The 17,592-nt window shown below is 39.0% G+C and overlaps 1 protein-coding gene across 1 annotated transcript; it reads right to left on the bottom strand.

Annotated features, from left to right (window-relative positions):
- LOC5518857 (contactin-associated protein-like 2) lies at positions 1–16,349 on the bottom strand. The gene is made up of 3 exons (XM_032363504.2): positions 15,999–16,349; positions 12,928–12,976; positions 1–1,433 (listed from the first exon to the last, which is right to left on the bottom strand). The coding sequence occupies exons 1-3, from the start codon at positions 16,347–16,349 to the stop codon at positions 829–831; spliced, it is 1,005 nt and encodes a 334-aa protein (XP_032219395.2). The 3' UTR covers positions 1–828.
- Positions 16,350–17,592: the final 1,243 nt, after the last annotated feature.

Here is a 17,592-nt window from a genome sequence, read left to right as displayed (position 1 = left end):
TAAGGTACAATTATGTTTATTAACACATCTTTTTTCCAAGTGTACGGTGAAGATTATGTTCATTGACACATTAGTTCGGCAAGTGTACCGTAGTGTACAGTACAGATTGTGTTCAGTAACACATCAGTTCTCTAAGTGTACGATACAGATTATGTTCAGTAACACATCAGTTCGCCAAGTGTACGGTACAGATTGTGTTCAGTAACACATCTGTTCGCCAAGTGTACAGTACAGATTATGTTAAGTAACACATCAGTTCTCCAAGTGTACTGTACAGATTATGCTCAGATACACATCAGTTCGCCAAGTGTACGATACAGATTATGTTCAGTAACACATCAGTTCGCCAAGTGTACGGTAGCGTACGGTACAGATTGTGTTCAGTAACACATCTGTTCTCAAAGTGTATGGTACAATTATGTTTATTAACACATCTTTTTTCCAAGTGTACGGTGCAGATAATATTCATTAACACATCAGTTCGGCAAGTGTACGATACATATTATGTTCAGTAACACATCAGTTCGCCAAGTGTACGGTACAGATTATGTTCAGTAACACATCAGTTCTCCAAGTGTGCTGTACAGATTATGTTCAGTAACACATCAGTTCGCCAAGTGTACGGTAGCGTACGGTACAGATTGTGTTCAGTAACACATCTGTTCTCAAAGTGTATGGGACAATTATGTTTATTAACACATCAGTTCTCCAATTGTACGGTGCAGATTATGTTCAGTAACACATCCGTTCGGCAAGTGTACCGTAGTGTACAGTACAGATTATGTTCAGTAACACATCAGGTCTCCAAGTGTACGGTACATATTATGTTTAGTAACACATTAGCTTGCCTAAAGTGAGGTACCCATCCTCCGTACTTCCATCAGTATCCCCTGCCCTCAGCTGAATGACAGGCAGTGTGTCCTTATCGGTGAGTAAGCCACTATCTTCTCGCCATGTGTCATCATTACTCGAGCAGTTGCATCGATAGGCGGGATTGGCGCACGTGCCCGTCATCCCGCATGCGCACTTGTTGCTGCCAGTCGGAGCACCACCCCATGACGTCATCTTTTGGCCGTCACGTGACACCCACCAATTGCACCAAGTGCTCCATGGGTAAAAATACAAAGCTGAGTTTTTGCACTCGTATTTGATGAACTGTCCGCAGTAGCTCGACCTAGTTGTCAATTCTTTTAACTGTGTGACACTTGTGAAGTCGTACGTGATGTCACGCGAGTATGACCCAGCACCTTTATAACCATTGACGTGGGTTCGTCCCTCGCTATCATGACCAACCACGGTCACGCCAATACCGTTGTGTGACATCATGTCACAAAATACGGGAAAAGGTGGCTCTCCAAGATCACCTGAGGGGTCGATGACGTAATATCCGCTGGGGGCTGGCGGGTGCCTGAGTTTAATGTCACGACACGTGCCTAAAAAATAATAAGACATTGAAAAGAAGCAGACGCTAACAAATGTTGTTTTTTTATAGAACAATATTTCGGTTGTTCAGTACCTGTCTTCTTCTGGTTACAAATAAGTTACAGTGGCATGGATAGAGTGTACAAAGTTCATTTATGACTTAATAATAATAAAGAGGGGTATTGATAGTTAGGGGTAGCGATGGGTAAATACGAGACTTGCCGAGGCGCCTAGACCCGAGTTTCAGAATCCAAGCCCGAGACCTTCTGTCAAATTTCGGAATCCGAGCTTTTCCGGTCTCTTAACAACCAAGCCCGGGCTTTTTTTCCGAGCTTGTTTTTGGATAACTTGCTTGAGGTATGTCATAAACATTAGTCGAAAAAAGGTAGAGTTACAATACATTCTTGCTACACTACGAAAAAGAAGGGGAAACCCGTAGCATGGTAACAACATAAAACAGACCGCGTTTAAAAATCCGAGACACCAAAACCGTGGTAAAAAAGCGAGGCTCTGAGACGCCAAAAATTTTTTGGGGAAAAATCGAGACTTCGACACATGCGTAAAAAAACGTCCGAGATTTCGAGACTTTTCGAAATTTTTGCGAGACTTTCAAAATTTCAAATTATTCATTGCTTCCCCTATTATTTTAAGCAATTTCTTCTCACCAGTTGAGACCACCGGCCATCGTTAGCTTATCAGTGTATTGGCTTGTATACAAAAATACCCACAATGAAGTATTGGTGTAATTCTCGTGATCGAAAGCCTTTTTGAACAAGCGTGTAAGTACGCATACGGTTTTTAGTTTCTATATTTTTACAATCTCGTACGTATGGTCAAACTGAAATCAATGATAATAAAATGGGAACAGTTACTAAGCTATTGTTACAATGCGTGTTACGATAATCAAAGGCACTAAATTACATGTCTAAATTAGTAACAATTCCGGTAGAGTTCTGTTACTATTGAGTACTAGTTATAACAAACAGAAAGGTTTCATTCGCCAAGGTTGGCGGGTCTCTAGAAAGGCTTCTAGTCTTGATTCCTCAATGTCACAGTTATCTCACGTTCTTCTAGTTGGTAATTAGTTCTTACAGTAATTCGATATTCTATGGCAGATCAACTAGGTACAGCACGGGCTAAAGTATTTAACTGTTGAAATCAATCGATAACATTTTATGAACGGATAACTGAAAGCCGTTACAATTGGAAAATAATTGCATTTGTCTTTAGCTTGAAGTTAAAGCCCCACTGGCAACCAAAGCGATTGTTGTTGTTTTGAAATAGCGCCATTGTCTTCGAGCGATTTGATTGGAGGACTATAATACGCATAATTATTCACTACCGACACTCGATGTGCGTGTTTCATCTTGTTTTCGCCGCTGAAGAAAGCCAGTATTTAGGAAGACAAGATCGCCCCATGACAGGTAATCCGGAATCCGGAATCCATGAAAAAATGAGATATGGGATCCGGAATCCATGAAAAAATAAGATATGGAATCCGGAATCCATGAAAAAATAAGATATGGAATACGGAATCCATGAAAAAATAAGATATGGAATCCGGAATCCATGCTGCTGGAATCCGGAATCCACGAGAAAAAACCCACATGGAATCCGGAATCCACACACTAGGATCCGGAATCCAGAACCCTATTGGAGAACCTGTCATGGGGCGAACAAGAACATAACGAAACAAAGAAGTGACCAAAGCAATGCGTGCTTCAGGATAAGGATCATTGACAAATAAAGATTGATGTCATCGGGAAAGATGTTGGTTTATTCCACGTGATCACTCAAACTCAAAACTATTCTTTGTTTTAGTCACTGATAAGTACTATAACCCGTAGCTAAAACTCTAGGTTAACAGGGTTAAAGAAGGAGCGTCATGCCTTCTCAAGCCTTCCGAAACGGATAGCCCGGATCGATCTCTGAGAAGGGAGAAAAATGCCGTTGATTTCTTCGAAATTCTCTTTGTTTTACTGCCCATCCGAAAAAAGTCGAGTAATCCCAGATATACTCCCGAGGGCAGATTTAAGTAAGATTCGAAATCTTCCTCTGTCTTCCTTGCGTCTTCCCCCTAGGGGTAAACATTCCCGTGTCTTTCCTAAGTATTCTCCGAATATACTCAAGACTATACATTACAACAAGTAATGCCCTAATATACACCGTGTGAAGACACGCGGAAGATGCGAGTATGCATCTCATTTACACCACATGGAAGACAAGGTGCATACTAAGTGTCTACCTCAAATAATCCACGGGTGTAAATTCGTGTTTTACACAAGTCTTCCCCGATGGTAAGACATGAAGTCGACTCCGCGTCTACTCGAATATTCTACAGTGTAAGATCTGGAATATTCCCCATGTATTACGCGCATATTCGCTTGTCTTCATTACCCCCTTTGGTAACCCCCCTTTTGTTCGTATTCGCATGTCTTCCCCTAATAATCCACGGCTGTAAACTCGTGTATTCTACAAGTCTTTCCCGGTGGTAGGACATGAGGTCGACTAACTTCTGGAAATGTTTCAGTCAGTAATTGCTTATTTCTTCGTAAGACTAAGTCTTTTAAGACTTAAAAGAAAGTCTTACGAAATGTTACAGTCAGTAATTGCTTATTATATAAATAAGCAATTACTGACTGAAACATTTCCAGAAGTCACTTATCTTGTTTAACCAGGTTTTCTATCGCTTCTTGATTCTCGTTCAAGTATTCCGCCATTTTTATTTATTTTTTTTTCAAGAAAAAAGGCGGGAATCAGTACACCGCAAAGGGTGATGGTTATACTAAGTAGCCCGCCTGTGATTGCAGAAGATGAATAGAAGCTTGAAATAAATAAACCTTGTTTGTTGAATTGCCAGAAATTGATTTAATTACTAATTTACTGTTGATGAAAATAATCAGAAATGTCGTATAATAAAATGGTATAGGAATATTCAAAATGGCTGCATCCAAATGTGAAATGGAAGAGGCAGGAAATATCAATTTTAAAATAAAAATTGACAATATTTCCTAAAAAAGCATAGGGATTTTTCTATTTCAAAGTGAAAATGACAAGTTTATATTTAGAAATAACCTTTTTTTCGTCAACGAAAAAATTAATTAAATGCCAAAAGTAGAATTGCCGGAAATTCGCCCTGACTTATTTTCTGTTGATGAAGTGAACAGAAATATCAAATAATGGTAGGTATATTCAAAATGGCTATACCAAATGTGAAATGGAAGTTCTTTTAAATTTATAATTTTCAATTGAATAAAGGTAGAAAATATCAATTTTAAAATGAAAATTAACAATATAGAAAAAGCATAGGAATTTTTCTAATTCAAAGTCAAAATAACAAGTTAAAATTTGGAAATAACCTTTTTTTCGTCAACAAAAAATTGCCAAAAGTAGAATTGCCTGAAATTCTCACTGATTTTAGTACTTTGCATTTGCGAGTTTGTACTTTGCGTTTGCGAGTTTGTACTTTGCTTTTGCGAGTTTGTACTTCGCATTTGCGAGTTTGTTGATACTGGCAGGGGTATTCTTTGTGATGGTAGGTAAGTGCCAGTATCAACAAACGCTTATCTACACTATCATCAGACAAAGAAACCTTCGACCAAGCCGCCCTGCCATACCAGAAAGCACTCGACGAAAGTGGATATAACTACACGCTACACTACGAACCAAACACCACAAACAAACGCAAGAACCGCCAGCGCAACAACATCATCTGGTACAACCCCCTTTTAGCAAGAACACAAGCACCAACATCGGCCACAGATTCCTCTCACTCATAGACAAGCACTTCCCTAAAGACCACAAACTCAGAAAAATCTTCAACCGGAACACAATCAAAATCAGTTATAGCTGCATGAGCAACACCAAGCAGATAATTGACAGCCACAACAAACGCATAATCGCCTCATCAATAACAACCGAAGACGCCCCTACCTCCCCCGCCACCAATAACAAAACATGCAACTGCAGACAAAAGAAAGCGTGCCCCCTTGACGGAAACTGCCTCCAATCATCTGTTATCTACCAAGCTACTGTAACAAGAAAGGACAACAACACCTCCGAAAACTACGTAGTACTAACCGAGAACGAATTCAAGACAAGATATAGAAACCACACCGCCTCATTCCGACACGCTAAACACAGAAACTCGACCGAACTAAGCAAGTACATGTGGAGCCTTAAAGACAACGACATAGAACACTTTATTTCATGGAAAATCCTGTCATCTCACTCCGCCTACAACAGCTCTAGCAAAAGATGTAATCTCTGCCTCAAAGAAAAACTTATCATTATCCGCCAACCCAAGCTATCAACTTTAAACAAGCGTAACGAGCTAGTGTCTTCGTGCCGCCACAGGAACAAAGCCTTGTTATGCAACAGCTAAACTATTCAATTTCATCATAACAGCCATTAAAATTTCGCGCCCTATTTTTATGTTAATTTTATACATAGATAGTATATGTATAATATATAAGTGATGGTAGTAATATATTCTTAATAATGTCTTTCTCTCCGTTCGAGTATTGCTTTTTTCTATCTCTTTCTTATCTCCTCTTTATCTCGGATATTTTTGCTATTTGTGGTCTCTGTTTATTACTAGTCACAGTCACAGTCATCACCTTGGAAGAATAACCGGCAAATAGAATATTTTGTTAGTAGAGGGAAGTGTAATTCAGCCACGCGAAGCTCCGAAGCGTAACTCTGGAATTGACAACGAAATAAACATCGAATACGAACCACAGCATTGCCTTAGAGTCTTCGATACGGCCTCCAGGGACCTCTTCAAGCGCTGAAAACATATAGACGCTTATTTCATCAAGAAATAAGAGATTTTTCAGGGGGTTTGAGTCAAAACAAACAGTACGATTAACTAGCGCGATTCTCTTGCAATCTTTGTTACACGATACTATCGTATAATGGACATCTCTGATTGGCTATTTTGAAAAATAGTACACAGGCTTCCCGTCTTGGGAGCTACCGTGACGCTCCTCCTTTTAACAACCATGAAGCGAGAAGTCGAGGAAAATATATGCCGAACACATAGAAAGTATATAGTATATATTTCGCTGCAGCTATGTTTTGCAAATTCAACTCACGGCAAAACTTCTACATATTATTTGTTCCTCTTGCATTTCCAGGGTTGCATCCACAGGTAGCCCAGGCTCATGAGGCCGTGCCAAATTCTACCAGCCGGGGACACGTACATTAGTTGTGTGTAATTCAGTTTTCTTTGTCCCACTGCCTCTTGAATACGCACTGTCACCAAACTCCGATGACTTCAACCTTACACGGCGAACCCTTGAAACGACTTTGTCGTGTTTATTGCGAAAAATTAAGAAAATCCACAGGTCCTTCTTTATCATCGTTTAACTATTCTACAAAAAGTTAATTTCTCTTGGAAAATTTTTCGATAGACGTCAGTAATGACTCTCTCGACATACACCCAACTTCATTTTGCCATCATATGAAGAAAACGTTGTCGTTTTAGGGGTCTGGTACTGAGCATTTTTAGTTGCTTTTCAGAGGCTTTCTCCATTGACTAAAGATGTGGACTTTAAAAGCACACTAGCATACACATATTGGCACCAGTCGGGCCAAGACGGGACGCTAGCACAGTCTATTACCGCAAGGATAGTTTGGCTATCCGACGGAGTTTTAGACTAGCAAAGGTCGCATGCGTGATCCGCACAATTGGCATCACGCTAGCCCGGTCGCAGCTCTAGATCCCACATGGATCTAAGCTGTGGTTTAAAGCACTTCGTTCGAGTCGAAGTCGCCCTGCAGCTTTTTTTTGCCGATGAAGTTTAACTGAGGCAAACCGGCTATGCCATGCTGACGAGTCCTAATAAAGACGAAACAGCTGTCCATGGTTGCCGAACTGCACGGACTGCACGTCCCGTCTTGGCCCGACTGGTGCCAATGTGTGTATGCTAGTGTGCTTTTAAAGTCCACATTTATGACTAAAGATGGTCACAGTCCCTGTTTTTCTCTTTTGAATATAATTTATAGTTTGCGAAGCACCTGCGGTACGGCAGCCTTAAAAATGTCAAGAATCATGCAGGGTTTCCAAATAAGGAATATATTAGTTTCCTTATATGGAAGTGACCGCGGCTGGGAAATACGACAAGTTTTGGCTAAATTTTCTTGATATGGCATGTTATGTGCACCCAAACCGCCGGGGACTTTTGAAAGCGGAATGGAAAGCCCAACAAATGCTGCTTCGACATTACTTAATTGTAAATCCCGCAAATAGGGCGATAATTTAGGCACTGCCCACGGGAATTAGGATACTTTGTCAGCGATTTCTTAATAAAATAACCAAAAATGCATTCCAAATTTGTATTGAATATTGTATTCAGCGAATAAAATATCTCTAACCTTTGTGCTAAATGTCCCCTGCCTCCCGATTCAGCGAAATCCTTTCTCTATTTCTCTTGTCTAAAAACCCACGCGATCGTTGTTTTCAACTCTCGAAACATTTGAACAGTACTGAGTAACCATAGCCTCTTGAGTGTTCGTGACTAGCCCGAGCCCTCTCCGAACCTAACTTCGTATTTAGGTTCTATATAAAATAGGAAGGGAGTGGAGCAACGCTTGATTCCATTGCTCGAAAACCTGCCTAGTTACGGCCAATGTTGTGATGTTGGTATGAGACATGATTGATGAGTGACAGCTCACTTTGTCTTTGAACTTATCGCACCGCCGACACATGCCCGGGCATGCGACAAGAGCAGGGATCAGGGCTAATTTTGTCTAGGCGGGAAAAAGAAGTGTTTTCCCGCTCAAATATCGAAAGATGTCATATAACTACCACAAGAATTTGAATTTTTACCCGGAACAACAGAAAATTCTGCAAGTTATCGTCAGAGGGCAAAATGTTTTATTTTTAATGGAGAAGTGAAGGGGGATAGAGCAAATAAAATTATTATCTAGTCATCGGATGCCATTTAACTTTTTGGATAAAGAAATGCAACGGTCCGTACAAGCATTTTTAAAAATAAACCCCGATCCCTGCACTTGTCGCATGCCCGGGGGTGGTGGGCTAGTCACGAACATGTATGCATATATTTAATGTGTGAGTGAAGCCGTTCATAGAAAAGTGCTTGATGGACAGGTGTAGAGTGGAATATGTGTGTATGTATATTTTTATTTTTGTTTAACCCGGAAAAACTTGTTGGGTGTATATGGAGGTATAATCCAATAGGGAACATTGAAGAATTATTGAAAACGAATTATAGTTTTTTTGCAGTAAAATGGGTGCTTTTATATTCTCTTTAACATTTAAAACCATATCAGCACACAACGCGTTTCTATACATTAGCATATCGTTTTTGCCGGTAAATGTGCTCATCCATACTTGCCTACACTGTCCAAATTCCCTTTTTTCCTTTCACATTGCACTACTACTAGATTTTCTTGATTTTTATAATTTTCTCTCAGTTGAAGGGTAATAAAAGTTATTTGGTAGAAATTACAAATATTGGATAAACAGTTTTATCAACCTTCTTTAGTGTCAAATCATAGAGGCTAATACTCTATGATTTGACACTTTGTCTTGTGTGGATCATACAAAACACTGACCCTCGATGAGGAGGTCCATGAACCCACTACACCCCCATATTAAAGCATCATGGTTTCAAGGGTATGTACACCTGGTATTTTTGTGTTAAAACATAAAATAGGGCTTGGTGTGGCATAACAGAAAGATGCAAATTGTAAAAAAAAGGTAGCTATATTTTCATTTCACATCACTTCCATATACAGTGCTAAATTATCTTTGAAATAATTGCATGAAAGGTTAAATGGTACATTGCTGTTGATTTTCGCAATATCATCTCAGATTTTTAAGTATTGAGCTGTATTCATATCAGCTATTTGAAAAGTAGATTGCTCACAAAACCCTGTGTAGTTAATTAGTTCAAATTGAAACCATACTTTTTTTACTAGAAAACCCATTTAGTCCATTTGCAATAAGGGCCAATGTTTGGTCAGTGTTTTGTACCAGCCAGTTTGTCAAAGGGTGAATGAAATAAACCACTCTCACTTGTTTCTGACTACTTTTAGTTTATTTTATTAGCCTGGTTCATTTTTATATAAACAAGTTTTCATTTGTAACTATTATCTATCTTTTTTGTTACTTAGCTGTATTAATGAATGCAATGATGCCCTAGCATCATGCCTTTAAAGCTGGCAGCTTGCTTGAGTTTAGATTCGCCTGAAAAAAATTGGAGAACAGTGACAAAACGCTACGGAAGAATACTAAAGATATAAATGTTATGCTGCAGAAAACCTAATTGATAAACCTAAAATTGAAAATAATTCCAAGTAACCTTTAAAATAGAACCTTGAACAGAAAATTAATATATGAAGTCTGCTTTTAGGGGCTAATGAGCAAGAGGTTGAATTGCCTTTTGACCTTTTTCTTAGGAAAAGCTGTAGAGAAAAACTATAGGTATCGAACTAAATGCTCCCAACAAAAAGCCGTCTTTAGCTTTCTATGAAAATTGAAGAGATGGGAGTTTTGAGATGTTGTATGAAAATGTTGAGCTGGGGTATTTAAGATATGCATAAAGAGAACTGTGTAGGTAAAGCAGATCTTTTTAGAACATATTACCCTTCATGAACCTTTTTAAACCAGAATTCATTTTAAATTTTAAATTTTCTTCGAACTCACAAAATATAAACTAAAACCGTTCCTCGCTCGATATCTTTCTTTATAAAAGAGCCGACAGAACTTAAATGTGATGAAGAATCTCCAGATAAGAAATTGTTCTTTATTTACAGTTTAAAAGTTATCCCATAAAAAGCTTAAGATTAGTTTACTTCTTGAATGAATTAAAAGCAAAGAAATAACAACATTTTCTAAAACAAACGCGACGTTTGTTTACGAACAATGAATCGCACAATTTTTATCCTTTATATGGGATAATGTATGAACAAACTAGCTGAATTACTAGTTAGAAACTAGGTATAATGAAACATCAACATCCCATCATGGCTTAAACTGTTTGAGTGCTAGAAATATATCAACACAAGAGTTTTTTATAGCTACGTCGAAGTTTATAAAATTGACGTCTTACTTACCTTCTTTTTCCAAACCCATCCTTTGTCCTTCCATCCATCGTTTTGTGCGTCTTTTTATTATAAAAGTGTTAAGATGTGTCGAATTTCTTTCTTGGCTTTAGCCACGACGGAAATAATGCAAAAACTTTATCAATTCACGGTGTCGGCCGCGAGTTAGAAGAGCAAAACGCGTGGGAATTTTAGACGCAGGGTTCCCGTGATTGTAATTACAGAAACACTAGAAACTAAATAATTGTAAGTTTTGATGCAACTTTCGGGGCTTTATTAAATATGTAGCATTCTCGGATAGTGCTAAAATATATTCTTGTATAATTATTTCACTGAGGTGGCGTTTTGCTAAGTTATTGCAAATTGTGCTGGCTCCACAGGCAGGCGGGCGACACCACAGGGTACCCGCGCAATGACCAAAAAAACTGAGTCGCATAGTTATAGACAGGGCTCATAAGTAGAGGCAATCATCTGGGGCCGGTTGCACAAAGCCTGGATAAGTCTTATCCACCAGTTAAATCCTTATCCAGCGGATAAAAGTTATCCGAGTTGCGTGATTCGGTTGCACAAAGCCCGAATAAAAGTTATCCAGCGGTTAAACCGGATGATAGAGGTCGGATAAAATCTTATCCACCGAATAAATGTGATGAAAAAACAAAATGGCGTCTTGCTTTCAAAAATTTTTGTCACAATTTAGATTAATTTTAGACGCAGTGAAAGTTGAAACACAATGCAAACGACGAATTTTACTGTTGGTTAATTTACAATAAACTACGGACTTACATGCATCTTTGGCAGGACTGGAATCAAACTATATCCGTTCTATCGAGAGATGTGACTCCCAAAGACAGGAAGAAGCTAAACACTATCTCCTGTGATCATTCAATGATTTACATGCACTTTGCCTCGATAAACTGTTTGTTTTCTGGCACTTTTAGTAGCTTTTTCAACGGTCTCCATTTTGTTTGAAGGAAAACCAGCGCGCGCTTTGCATATTTACCATGGAAACGGGAAGCCATTTAGTGGTAAATGATGGCGATTCAGCGGATAGTTATCCAGCCTTCTATCCACGCTTTGTGCAACGCTATTTTATACGCCGGATAACTATTCGCTGGATAGGGATTTTATCCGGCAGTTAGCGCCTATCCGACGGATAACTTATCCAGGCTTTGTGCAACCGGCCCCTGTATTATATAAGTGTTAACGGCGTTTTCGAGGATCAGGCTATTTTTAGACGCGCTCACGAACGGGCCAATCAGCTACGTTGACGTTGGCTGCACGCGCAAATTGCAGTTATAAAGAATATTTTTTTGTCCATCGTCCGTCGGTTTTGTTTGTTTTCCAAAAGAATTGCAAGCTAGAATTGAAAGTCGTAGGTAGGGTTGGATTCATATAAAAGAATAGAGCAACAAAAGTCAAAGTACCGAAAAGAGAACATAGCTTTTTGTCTGAGACTGCGCGTGCAGTTGGGCTCAAAATAAAATACGGCAGTATGATTGGTTGGAAGACAATGCAGGTCCCTACAAGTCGAAATTTCAGCTAATACTTTGATAAGGGTAACCTTGGTCAGCGACGCTGAGCTAGTGGGGAGTACCGCGGGCACGGATAAAACTAAATGTCACCTCCGAAATGGCCGTGAAACTTATGCTATATTAAAGGTACCATGCCAATCAATGACGTCACAGGTGTCACATATTGTTGTCATAGAAACAGTGTCACTAATAATATATGTCTACTGTAAGATTATCGAAAAAAGACATACAGAAATACACATCTAACAAAAACAGAAATATTGCTCGTTTCTGCTCACTTAAGTGACGTCATCGTAACGTAACAAAGCCAAATTTTTTTTAAAAATATCGGTCGTTTTTTGAAAACGAACTGATTATTATAACTTTTTTTGATTTTGGATGTTCTATGCAAAGGTTTCGAAAGGTAGGCTATTTATAACCATGTGTCCTCAAATGACGTCATATTGTGTTGCTATGGCAACACAATATATCATTTTGTTCTTCTTTGTCAGATAATGATTCTTTGAAAATTTGGTCATAATAGCTCAAATGGTTCAAAAGTTACGGATGGGGGGCCGAAAGAGCCCCCCCCCCCCCCCCCCCTCCGTCTCAGGAAGCCTCAAAAAGCCCGGTCCGAATAGGGTTAGCGCAGCGCTAAAATAGAGCCTCAATCTGATTTAGGCTTGGTTGCTTATGGGCCGTTAAATTTATTTTTAGTGCCCTTGACAGTCACACCTTTGTATCTGTGCTAAAATCTCAAAATATTTTTCTTTAAAAGTTTAATACTTTATTTACAAAATTGAAAAGAAAATACCGCATTGGCTTTCCCAAATCAGCTGATGGAAATGGATGCTTTTCCACATTTGGTACTTAGTTTGCTAGGTTGTAACAGAGGCTAATTTTAAGCTCTATAAGAACTTACCCCCACAGAAATCCGATGCATTTCGACCATTGTCAGCATAGCAGTGGAACTGTTAAAAACGTACCAATGCCTTAGTAACGTTATGGATAACAATAGCAGCTTGGAGGAAAATACATCAGGGACGTACCAATGTTACGTTATGGATAACACTAGCAGCTTGGCGGAAAATACGTCAGGGACGTACCAATGCCTTAGTAACGTTATGGATAACACTAGCAGCTTGGAGGAAAATACATCAGGGACGTACCAATGCCTTAGTAACGTTATGGATAACAATAGCAGCTTGGAGGAAAATACGTCAGGGACGTACCAATGCCTTAGTAACGTTATGGATAACAATAGCAGCTTGGCAAAATATACATCAGGGACGTACCAATGCCTTAGTAACGTTATGGATAACACTAGCAGCTTGGAGGAAAATACGTCAGGGACGTACCAATGCCTTAGTAACGTTATTAGTAACACAAGCAGCTTGGCCTGCCCAACCACCCGCCCGTCCGTCCGTCCGTCCGTCTGTCTGTCTCTCGTTCTGTCCGTCCGTCCGTCTGTCTAAAAGAAGTCCATTTCGCACTCTCGCAGTAGGTTACAAGCTTGCAGGGCTTGCAGGTGTGCCAAGCGTGGCTAACTTCGAACTAGGACACATTATCGTGAATCCAATGAAGATGACTAATTAGTGTGAAAAATAACCTAATAACGCCCAGACCGAATAAAGCGAAATGTCTCTTGTTTCAGCGAAATCCTTTCGTTTTCTCATGAAATATGTTTTGACAAACGCAATCTGAACTTCCAAATCATGCAATATCTTTTTAATTCTTTTTAACCATACGTTAATAACTAACGTCTTAATTTTAAATCTAGCTTGAGGTTATTTATATCTTCACTCGGTAACACGTTCAGTCATCGTCTATACATTTTACTAGACCACCACAATGCTAAAGGTTCCACGAAACTAATATTTTCCCACACATAGCCCTGTAACTGCAAAACAGAATTTCCTTCCGTTCTAACAATAATTAACACATTACAAAGCTGGGTTGTCATGGCTTAAAAATAAAAAGTGTAGACCACTTGTTGTACAAATGATATTTTGAAATATAAACGATACACTCTGTGGTTTGTTTGGTAAAAAAAGAACTTTTAAGAAGAGCATGTTCTTATTCTTAGAATTTGGTTAGATTTTAAGGTTGAAGTCAAAAGTGTATCATCAATGTTTCAAAACACCAGTATTTGCACAGCAAGGGATTTATACTGCTTTATTGCATGATTGACACGGTTTCCATTGTTTTCTGTAGGCTTTATTTCACGTACAAACCTCATTAATATGCAAGTAGCTAAGAGCCCGGGGAGGGATTTGATATTCAGCAGGGAAGAGCGGGGCTGATTAACTGAATTGAATTGCTCATTATAAATGCAAGGATGTATATAGATACATCCCGGGGAAGCTCGTATACATCCCTTGCATTTATAATGAGCAATTAAATCAATCCACTACCTGCACTCGACCATGCTGAATATCGAAACCCAACCATTTGGCACTTAACTCTACAATTTTCCAAAATCTATTGGACCATTAAAATGACAAACTTCGACTATTAATTTCTTACATATTCTGCAGGTCTTTTTAGGGGTTTATTGCCACTTTCGCCCTGGCTCTTTATGACTTTATCAACCTTACAGACATCCTCTCTCATTACTCCATACACACTACAATCGAACACCTTTGATACACAATCGAACACCTTTGATACACAATCGAACACCTTTGATACACAATCGAACACCTTTGAAACTTACGAAACTATCCGATCCTGCCACAGCTCTGGTTCTAATTCCTCTCTTCTGCCCATTCTTGCCAAGTACGAACAGCCCACACCGTGTTGGTTTTTGTTTTTCTCCAGAATCCTGTCGTCCTTTCTCTTCTCAACTTATTCTTTACTTAGAATCGTAATATTACGGCTTGTTGTGATAAAACACATAACTGCGGTTTACTTATACCGAGGTTGGGTTTCGCAATTATGTTTTTGACATAACTGCGAAATGGAAAGTTTACCTATATACCGAGGTTGGGTTTTGCAATTATGTTTTTAACATAACTGCGAAATGGAAGGTTTACCTATATACCGAGGTCGGGTTTTGCAATTATGTTTTTGACATAACTGCGAAATTGAGAGCTCGTTCTATGTGCGGAGGTAGATTTTTTTTTTTTGTTTGGATCGGGTATTCCACTTTAGGGGCCTAAAGTGGTGTGGTAGTGAGGTGGGTGTGATCATATGGTGTGGTGATGTTGGAGGGTGATGGTGAAGGATGGCTAGTAAGGTAATGTAGAGTGGAGATGGTAGTAATGTAATTACGGTGAAAAGGTGGATAGGCTAGACTAGTAGGTGGTGGAGGGTGGTGAAAAGATAAAGTGGGACTATAGAAAAGGTTGTGGTAGTGTGTGGTGGGTAGGTGAAAAAAAAAGAAAAAAAAGAATATGGTGTGGTATGGATGGCTAATGGCTGTGTTGATGGGGAAAAATGGTATTGTGTTTAGGTTAGAGTGGTGGTGAGGGAGATGTGGTTTATATGAGGCTAATAATTTAGCGTGATTGGTGTGTGTGTGTGTTAAAACCTCCGCAAAAACCAACCTCGGAATATAGGTTAACCTTCTATTCCGCAGATATGTCAAAAACATAATTGCAAAACCCAACCTAGGTAAATAGGTAAACCTTAGATTTCGCAGTTATGTCAAAAACATAATTGCATAACCCAACCTCGGTATATAGGTAAACCTTCCACTTTGCAGTTATGTCAAAAACATAATTGCAAAACCCAACCTCGGTATAAGGGTAAACCTTCCACTTTGCAGTTATGTTAAAAACATAATTGCAAAACCCCTGCGGCCTCGGGATGTATATCGCTTATTGCCTTGGCTCTCGGTAATTAACTCTTACTTGTTTAAGCCATGACGAGCCAGCTAAAACGGATGTTTTACAGGGCTACTGCGGGAAAATATTAGTTTCGTCGAAAGCTAAATTCTTAAATTAGATGGTCCTGTAAAGCAATGCAATTGATCTAATCTACTTGATTTACCTTATTACTGAAGTGGTCAAAGGTGTCGCTCTTCACCAGCTCTGCGCCAAGATTGCCAATTCGCATAGATAGCAACGCGCAAATGTAGCGAAGCCCTGGCGATGGTTTCCGCGCCATGTTATAGGAAGCACACAGATCTTCTTGCAAGCACGATAACCCACACTCCATCGCATCTTTAACATGCAACTCGTGAACAACGGTACCGTTAAGAAACGATTTTTCAAATTTGTTGAACTTTTTGGTGGGTCTCTCTTTTGGGGTGGATTTAACTGAGCAAGTTTGAGAAGATACTTCAAACGAAAAGAAAATCATAAAGATATGCAGACGAAGGATTAAGCTTGCTATCCCCATAATTGCCGATACGATATGACTACTAACGGTAAATGCGGGGGTTTAAATTATTAAAGGTGTTATTGTCGGGGAATATTCTTAGGGTATTTGTAATAATTAAAAGATCTTGATTGAGGGAAATTATATCTAGGAGGGAGTCATCCGAATCATGTTGTAATTAGCTATCGTGATCCAATTGTGTAAGCGCGTGATGGTTGTCATTGGATAAGCATAAGAAGGTCAATGACGTACCCGTGCGAAATGAAAAGTCACTTTTTGCGATAATAGTCGAGTTTCTGTAATATCCTGGAATATCTCAATAAGAAGTCACGTGACTTCTTAGTTCATGTGTAATTTTTCAAAAAGTATCATAAATTGCACGAGCCCGTAGGGCGAATTTGAGACTCTATTTAAAGCACACAAGCGCAATTACGAATCGTATGATCACTTATAAATAACACACAAATTAGTAAAGTCAAGTTTTTCTTTGAAACACAGTAAAACAGCGCGCTTTTTTCAAAAACTGGTGTTATTCGTCCGTGGAATTGGACATTGAATCTCAAAATGATCATAATATGTTTTTTTTTTAAACGCGATCAGGGTAGCCATAGAATTGCTCTGTCATATTTTTTTTGCTAATTAACACCCGAGTTATTAAATTATTAAGAAACTCATAAATAATCATATAGAACCAAATTAATTCCGGCCCGCTGTAGACTTTGTGTAAGGGTTTGATTCAACATTGTGAATCAAGCCCTTAAATGATACAAACTTTCGCATTTTGCTTTTATTGTTGTCATTTTTCTGACAGGTATTGGGATTACAGTTAAAGCTCTCGTAAGCGACCACCTTGGGAACTGAGAATTGTGGTCGTTAACGGAGCTGGTCTCTTACGAGAGCTTGCTCTCATAAGCGACCACTGGGCGCCAAAAACTTGAACAATAGGTGTTGGTCGCTTACGAGAGCTTAATTAAAATGGAATCTAAAAGTTATCGTGATAATAACAACGCTGTAATATTTTGGTTTATTGCTTGATTTTAAAAGGTATTTGACTTATCATGAGAGTGACTTCTTTTATTTAATAGCAATTGAATCTACGCATAGCTCGTTATTGCTCGTTTATATCGACGACTTGAGCTTTTCGTCATTAGAATATATTCTGCGTCTACGACGATCACATGGCGTCTTTTGTTAGCCGATTTCTAAAGCGTGCAACAATCAAGTGGATGGCTATTGTAACTGGAAAAAGGATAAATCGTGGAGC

Source organism: Nematostella vectensis, chromosome 14, assembly GCF_932526225.1.
Source record: "Nematostella vectensis chromosome 14, jaNemVect1.1, whole genome shotgun sequence".
Lineage (NCBI taxonomy): Eukaryota > Metazoa > Cnidaria > Anthozoa > Actiniaria > Edwardsiidae > Nematostella > Nematostella vectensis.
The sequence above is the reverse complement of the archived record's forward strand: the minus strand, read 5'-3'. Positions and strand labels throughout refer to the sequence as shown.